The sequence below is a fragment of the Poromitra crassiceps genome, assembly GCF_964638095.1.
Source record: "Poromitra crassiceps genome assembly, chromosome: 8".
In the NCBI taxonomy this organism is placed as follows: Eukaryota; Metazoa; Chordata; class Actinopteri; order Beryciformes; family Melamphaidae; genus Poromitra; species Poromitra crassiceps.
This window is the reverse complement of record NC_139629.1, coordinates 7,086,745-7,095,266: the sequence shown is the minus strand read 5'-3', so window position 1 is coordinate 7,095,266 and position 8,522 is coordinate 7,086,745. Positions and strand designations below refer to the sequence as shown.

Below are 8,522 nucleotides of genomic sequence, written 5' to 3'. Positions count from 1 at the left end.
TGTGCCAAATAGCTATAAGACAGAAAGGGAAATATTTTATAAAACTTTGACAGACCGATGGGTCTTATAATTTTCTCTAGATCTTTCTTTGGCCATAATAAGAACCACCAGCTGATCACAAAAGCAGTTGTACAGTTCCTGCAGGATTCAGAGTTGTATGTATCCGATTATGAAGTGTGTTTGAGTTAGTTATATCCTTGTCCTGCGGAGGGCAGTAACAAAGAACTTTTATGGAAAGAACTGAAAGCTCCATATTGCCCCATTGCAACATCAGCGCCCAGCAGCCTCCGCCATTTTTTATTTTTGGAAGCGTGACAGCGCCAAAAGAACCTCGCACAGGCTCGCAGTGGTCAGCTGCGGTAGCACGGGCCCCAATAATCAGCCTCTCTAAACAGTAACTCAACGGGAGAACACTCTAAACTTTGGGGATTCACATCTTTTCCGGGCGTACTGCAAATCTTGATTGAAGTGGTGTAGTGCAGGGATGTAAAACAACAACCATATTGTGGAAACTAAGCAAAATTTTTCGTTTTCTTTGTTTAGTTTTTTCAAGATAAATAGCTAATGCGGCTGTCGTCCACTCCGTCAGAAGTGCGTTGCCGTGGTTTTAACCTCGGGTCCTTTGCATTTACTATTTATCTTGAAAAAACTAAAAGAAAAAAAAGAAAAATTTTGCTTAGTTTCCACAATATGGTTGTTGTTTTACATCCCTGCACTAAACCACTTCAATCAAGATTTACAGTACGCCCAGAAAAGATGTGAATCCACGAAATTTAGAGTGTTCTCCCGTTGAGTTACTGTTTAGAGAGGCTGATTATAGGGGCCCGCGCTACCGCAGCTGACCACTGCGAGGCGCATTCTGTTTCAAAAAATGGCCGGAGTTTCGTCTCTTTCCTTCCATGCTCTTTGGCAGTAATACGCGTAGTAGCGTCTACACTGACGGAAACTTGAAAGAAGAAGAACTCGGATATGACGTAGTAGACCAGCGCCGAACATTGGCGCCGAAGAGTAAAACAAACATGGAGGTAGGCGATTTTTGCCGTTTTTGCAAGCTACATTTGCGCATAAAAGGCGTTTTAACGAAGACCAAAAAAATATTTGATAAAAATGAAAAGGTAGCAGGCGATAAAAGTGTTTACGAACGCCTAATACCATTAGGGTTAACGTTGTCTATCGATAACTCCAGATCATGTCGGATGTGTAGGTCGTGCCTTGTCGCGCTTGATAGAATAGAAGGCGATCTTGCCATTCTAAGAAGATGGAAAGAAGTAGAGAAGGAAACAAGTCCTGAACCACAAACATCAACCGTAGAAACACGGTTAACGTTACCTGACGACAGTGGCGAGGCAGCTGGGTCCGCCAGGTCAGAGAAACGTGACAGAGTACTAGACCCGACACCTTCTACGACGCCAGGGGATATACTGCGTCCCAAACCCCCAACACCAATACCGACCCCAGCGCACACCCCAATCCCAACTGCAACTCCATCTCGCCTCAGTCGCCTGCTGGCGAAGCCTACTTCTGGGATGCCTGCACGGCATAGTACGCTGGAGGTAAGTTCGTATTGTGAAACTGAATATTGCAAATTCAATTAGCCTAAAGTCTTTATAGACGGACTCGACTCTCTCCATTAGATTGCCCTGCAAATTCAGATTTGTGATGAACACAATCCCTGTAGCGTTATTACCCCGCTAGCCGGGCGCTTCTGGCTCATACGAGCGCAAGCTAATGCGCTAGTAGTTAGTTAGTAGTTAGTAGTTAGTAGCGTTACAATAAACCTGTATCACCATTCACCAAACATCCATTGTACCTACAAATTCTGAATTATAACTACAACCTAAGCATGCTGTGTATATTACTGTATACATGTAGGTAACTTAACCCACCTCCCCCATGTATATAATCTAACCTAATTTAACATGAACAATTCCATATTTATTCCAGCATCTCTGCGCGCTTCAACCATTCTACTATTGTCTTCTCTGCAAATGTCAGTGTTGTTTACATGTACAAGTTGTAATATATACTACTGTATAATTATACCTGTACATAGTAGTACAGCAGCATAAAAAAAAGTTTGTCGTCCTTGATTTTAGCTGTATTCTGCGTCGGTACATTGAGAGCAACAAAAAACAGTAAAAATCCTTTTATGTGAACACATACTTGGCCAATAAAGCTGATTCGGATACATATCATTAAATAGCCATAGTGACAGTAATGATTACTTACTAATTAACCAAATGGTTTGTCTTTCAGGTTACTATTAGGGGTAAAAAGACAGTATGTGACACACGCACAGCGGGCATTGTGGAACACATCTCAAAGGAAAATTGGAGAACGGCTGCCAATCTGATAGTCAGACACAAAGACATTTTTGGACATCTCAAGGAAAATATCCTTCAACTCATAGAGGATGAGTGCAAAATACTTTGTAACCCAAACATGGGTTTTATGCTGTGGCAGTCGTCAGCACGTGATTTGAAGACATTTTCATTTGCAAACTTGCTGTCGGATCTCCAGCGTTTGTCACCATTCCTATTTTCTGTATTTGATCAAATCACCAGCCAGTCTCCCCAAGCCACTTGTGCCGCTGCCGCGATAGCTTTGAGAGGAAGGCAACCCCGCTTATCAGCCTTTGCATATTATGTGAGTAGTGTCCTACAGTATGGCGGCGCGAAGCAATCCGTTTATACACTGCTAAGCAAACTGGGCATAACAACATCGCACACTAATGCTAGAGCAAAACGAAAGGAATTGGAAAACGCCTGCGGCGGAGATTTTCAACCACTGAAAGTAGCCAATGAAATCTTCCTTAACTCTGACAGAGTTGAGGAAGGCCGAGACACAGACACCGCTGAAGGCGGAAGTGCTGTTGAAGGAGTGGAAAACACAGACTGGATCATCGATGCAGATGGAACTAAGCGAAGAAGACGAACTGGTGGACCATCTGCAACTGGGAGGGACCTGTACCGCGCTATCCAAAGCCTGGAGCAGTTTGCCTCGTCAGGTGGGGGTGTGTGACCTGATCTCATGATCTCGCGCCATTTTCTGAAAACGTCCCAAGACACGTCACGAGTTATGTCATATTCACGGTAAACACAATCTTGGGAAATCAATGATTAAAATAAAAACAAAACAAAATTGAAAATCTGTCTTGAGAGATTACGATAAACACAACCTCAATTGAAGGGCCCATTTATCTCGGAGAACTTGGGTTTTGGTGGATGTTGCCTGAGTTTCCGACTCGGAATTCCGACTTGATTGACTGTTCCATTGCACTTTTCTGTGTCGGAGTTTGTCTTTTCCAGAGCTCCGAGTACAGTGGAATGCAGTATTAGAACACACGCCAAGTGGTTTTCAGTGGGCTCCTGCTGTTACATAAGACTGCGAGCTATTTGCATAATGCCCACACAACCGCTCCCACTCCTGTCTGCTCTTGCTGTGGGCACCATATTGGTTTATCCTTTGCGAAAATCACTAGAGTCTGCAACATGTCCAAAGTTAGAGCTAGACATGCCGCCAACTTACGGATGTCACGATACTAGGGATGGGAGCGAGTACTCGGGGTAGTACTCGAGTAGCGTTTCAGCTGTCCGGGTACTCGCCCCCCGCTGGTGTTGAAACTGTTGCAAATGAGTATTGTATCCGTTTCAGATTTTTAGTATTGATACTTGTCGATACTATCGATACCTGTTGCAAATGAGTATTGTATCCGTTTCAAATTTTTAGTATTGATACTTTTCGATACCTTTGACAACCCTACACCAACTTTTTCGGTGCAAAAACCCATACAAATTTCGGTTTGCATCGGAGGATAGAAAATGTGTGCTAACCACTTTACCTCAGACTGTTATGAGGGACAGTACAAAGCTGGTTTAGCAACTAAACTGATCCCAACTGATGCCAACTGTACATACATTTGACGTCAATCCATCATTAAGGGTCAGTTTCGTACAGTACGTGACCCAACAAGCTATTTTGTCTGGAAAAAAACGCCTCCTTGGCCAATGGGACAACAGCACAGAACCATGACAGCCAATCAGAGGTGTCTCCTTCAGCCCAAAATGGGGGCTTTGCTGTGCGCAGATGTTGCAATGGAACAATGTATTAGGTGTCACTTCTTAGCATTGTAAGTTAATTGACCTTTTTCACAGCAGCCATTTTGTGTCTAAAAGGCAGGAAGTAACTCGGGTGCAAGCACAACATTAATGAGGGTTTCCAACTTCAAATCCATTTGGGTGCTCCAGTGCTGGGCCCTCATTAATGTTTTGCTTGCACCTGTGTTACTTCCTGGATTTTAGCTGTGAAAAAGGAGGATTGCAGGGAAAACACAACTAGGCTATAGTAATTACTCAGTCTGTGGTGATTTAGTATTTGATTTGGTTACTTCTTTTCTGCTGTCCAGGGCCAGCATATTGCTCATGATGACATATTCTAAAGTATTTGACATATTTGGTTGCATTAAAAATATATTTTCTCTGTTATTAGGCCAGCCCATCTCAGACTGTCCAAATGGTGCATGTTGGCTGCCAGACGGACGCCCAGTGACCGCAACAGTTGGCACACAGGTGTCATTGAAACAGCAACGCGGCAGAAATAAAGGTTTGTGGTCTGGCAGATGATTTCATATATTGAAAGTAAGGATTAGTTGCAGCGCATGTAACCCGCATTTTTTTTTTTTTTTGTCTGATCATCTCTAATCAACCACTAACAACTGTATCTATTGCTCTTCCAAGGTACACAGACAGTGTCTTTGAAACGTGTAGGGGTTGACTCCACCACCATCCCTGAAACGTTTCCACCCATCGAGAGAACTGCGTCATGTCCTCCAACCCATACGACCCAATATGTCGTTGTTGTCCGACCCTCCACAACACCTGTCAAGATAGCAGCCAAGCGGCCTCGTCTTGAGGTTGAGGAGGAGGATGAAGACGAGGACAGTTTTGATATTCCAGAACCTCTTGACAACACATACAGTGGTGTCATTTCAGAAAATGGTAACAAGGTACGGCTCGGGACATGGTGAAATTCATGGGCATTTTTTGTGTAATCACAATTTTGGTGAGTTGTTTCTATACAATTCACTTATGTGACATGTAAGTAGTAAACAACCGTTTTTTGTTTTTTTTCCAATGACTCATAATGATAGAGTGTTCTTTTCTTTTTTCCTTTTTTTAGTGATAAGCACTACAGGACATCACAGGCTGTGCATAAAAACTAATGCTGTAAATTGTACAAGGAACCCTCTAACCTCTAAAAATATTAATGTTTAGCCTACACATTAAGAATCGACCACAAAGCAGTTACATTAATGCCTAGCCTATTTTTCGTTGAACATGACCAACACACCACAGCAGTAAAAACAATATATAGCAGGGCAGGGGTGTCAAACATACGGCCCGCGGGCCAGAACGGGTGCTATTGAGCTAGAAAGACCGTCTGCAAGTCAGTTATGCTAAACGAACAACATAAATTGGTCAAATATCAAATATGTAGCCTAAGTAAGGAGATCTGTCCAGGCAGAATTATTCACAACATAAGTGTCGCACTCACAGCTATGTCCTTAACGCATACTTCAGGTTTATAGACGGTCTGCTCGTTAACTAGGTGCCGATCTCTTCCTCTCTCTCTCTCAAATTTGGCTAGAAGCCAAGGTATGGGGTGAGCGATATCTTGCCATACCAAAACAATGGCCTTGTGAGACGGCCGGCCGTTGTGTGATTGAGCGGGCCTTTGGAGTCAAACCTCTGGCGGTTTGTTACGTGTGGTCTTGCAAACCGCAAAGATTTGTTCCTCTGTCTAACTTGCTGTCTCTCCTGTCTCAGGTAGCTGATTGATGGCTGATGGACTGTGCCTGCGACACTGCGGCAGCAGACCTGTCCAGCCTACAGCTCTAAACCTGCCTGTTGGAGAGAGGAGGCAGGGACGCCACCTGGCGGTGGACACAGGTTTTTGGGGTCATCCCTGCTTTGTGCCGTCCTGCACAATATAGCCTATGTGACACATTGTAGGAAATACCACGGAGGAGGAGATTCTGCCAGAAGACACTGGTCCTCCTCCAGAACCACAAGAGCATGTGGACTTCAGGGAAACAAGCGGTGTGCACACATCAGCCTCGTTTTCATGCAATGGTATTTTTGTTCATGCATTTCAGCAGAATCATTTAGGTTGTACTTTTTTTTCCTTTTAAAACAAGTGAAGCAACAGTGACAGTGGTGAAAAAGCAGTGGTGAAAATGAAGATCCAACGCATTGAATACCAAATAAACTACCGGTACATGGCTTACAAAAACACAAAACTAAGTCAATTCGTTTTTTCAATAATTTTGCCAAATGAGATAGATTTTTTTTTTTTTTACTTATTTTTTTTAATTTCACAAATAAGACAAACAGTTTGAATTGCATACATGTAATCTTTGACATTTGTTATTCACTGTATCATTTGTCTAAACATGTTCTGATTTAACCGTAATCATCATTATATGTTTATAAATAAAAGAAAAATGTGCAGAAAAGAAATTAAGAAAAAAGAAAAGAAGAGGTGATTACAGGTCAGACATTGCAAGTATTATTGGAGCAGATATAGCTGGGGAGCTATCAGCCCGCACACTCACCGGATAATTAAAGTCTTAGGTGCACGGCACAAGAGTTTCTTAAAGCAGTAGAGCAGGAGCCAGCACTCAAAGAAGTCCTTTTGAGGGTTTTTTTATTCCTGTTGCAACCACAACGTACGCGTTTCAGCGATAGCCTTCGTCAGCGCTGACGAAGACTATCGCTGAAACGCGTACGTTGTGGTGCAACAGGAATAAAAAACCCCTCAAAAGGACTTCTTTGAGTGCTGGCTCCTTCTCTACTGCTTTAAGTATTATTGGAGCCCATCTTACATCAAACTTTTCTACTTTCATCTGTAATCTTGCTGTTATTTTTTCCATGGTAAAGACATTCTTTACCCGTTCTCTCCATTGTGTTATGCAGGGGGGCTGCGGCTTCAGCCAGGAGACTGTTAACATTTTTTTCCGCTATTAGCAGAATTCTCAATAAATAAATAAAGTCTTTATCCATCTCATTGTCAGGATTGATTTTTCTATTTGCTCTTGTCTTTTCTGTTCTCTCCTCTCTTCCCGGTCCTCTGGCTCCGTTTGCCTTTTTTGTGTTTGCTGTTCTGGGTATTCCCTAGGAAAATCCAGTGTTTCACGGTTTTCTTTTTGATGGGACACTCGGCTGGGTGGTACGGCTGCAGATGGTGATAGCAGTGGTTCTGGTGGAGCTCTGGCAGTGTTCAGCAGCTGTGGAGGGGTCAGGACTTCAGTGTCCTAGCCTGGGTAAACCCAGCCCCCACGTGACCTGCTCTCAGAGTTCCCAGTCACTTGTGACTGCGAACAGGTCCGAGAGCAGGTCACTGGGGGCTGGGTTTACCCAGGCTATCAGTGTCCTTGATCAGAAGGACTTTCCTCCCCTTTCAGTCTGAGGCATATCCCCTCACACTGGCTATGAAAAAAAAAAAAAAAAATTGTATGCTATGGTTGTTCCTCATGGCACTGCATGGCAGGAAATAATGTCAGCTGTTGCTTGTCCACCCTCTGTTCCCATGCCGGTTTTTGGAAGAATGAGATCCTGTTAAAACAAAGCAAAATGAGGTGAGAACAAATTATGAGCAAAACCCCTTTGAGAGACTACTAATGGAACACCTTCTTAACACTAGTGACATTCAGCAGCCAGCCCAATTGAACTGAAAGGGATCGACTCACCAAGCATACAGGATAGCAGTTTATAGATATGTTGTTTCCCCCTAGATCTCCTAAGGTTCTCCCCATCATTCTTTTTGGTTCATTTGCTCACTAGACACAAATTAATTTGGCTTCATTTCATTGAGAATTTTTCTGGAAAGAATCCACAATACTCCACAATAAAAACAAGATGGCACTGTGGCCTCACAGCAAGAAGGTCCCAGGTTCGAAACCTGGTCTGTATCAGCCAGGTCCTTTCTGTGTGGAATTTGCATCTTCTGTTTTAGCAGTTGGCTGGCTAATCCTTAGAGGTTAGGCGTAACTTAATAACTCCTAATCATAATACTGTAATCATAATAATAATACTGTTAGCCTTTCGCCTGGTTTTTCAGCTATTTTTCCATAATGGGTAATATATTGTAGGGTTTGTCATTTTCTCTTATGACAACACAAGAAACAATTCCTTATATTCTACACAGTGAATAACCTATTATTTCCAGAAGAAAATGTCCCATTCGAAATGGTTTCAAGTCAGCATAGCCATCCTGAACCTTGTCGAGTCTTCTAGAGGGAAACTGAAGTAACTAAGCAGCAACAAATGCAAGCTATGGGTCGTGGATGTTGTTCTAGGAACTCGTGTTTCGACTGCAAAGAGCGCTTTGATCAGACGTGATGACGAGATGTGTGTTTGTTGTAGTTTGGCACGTGCCAGTGGCAGGATGTGAAGTCATGGAAGTGGTCGCCAGCGGGCAATACAGTAAAAAACAGCCCAGGAACAAAGACCCCATTATCCCTC

The 8,522-nt window shown here is 43.1% G+C and overlaps 1 protein-coding gene across 1 annotated transcript; it reads left to right on the top strand.

Moving 5' to 3' along the window:
- Nucleotides 1-1,019: 1,019 nt before the first annotated feature.
- On the top strand, nt 1,020-7,010 carry LOC310781663 (uncharacterized protein; the record flags this gene model as incomplete). Its single annotated transcript, XM_083642262.1, has 6 exons — nt 1,020-1,025; nt 1,390-1,553; nt 2,826-3,007; nt 4,489-4,602; nt 4,737-5,005; nt 5,826-7,010. 6 exons carry the CDS (start codon nt 1,020-1,022, stop codon nt 5,835-5,837), a joined length of 747 nt encoding a protein of 248 aa, XP_083498388.1. The 3' UTR covers nt 5,838-7,010.
- Between the last annotated feature and the right edge of the window lie 1,512 nt (nt 7,011-8,522).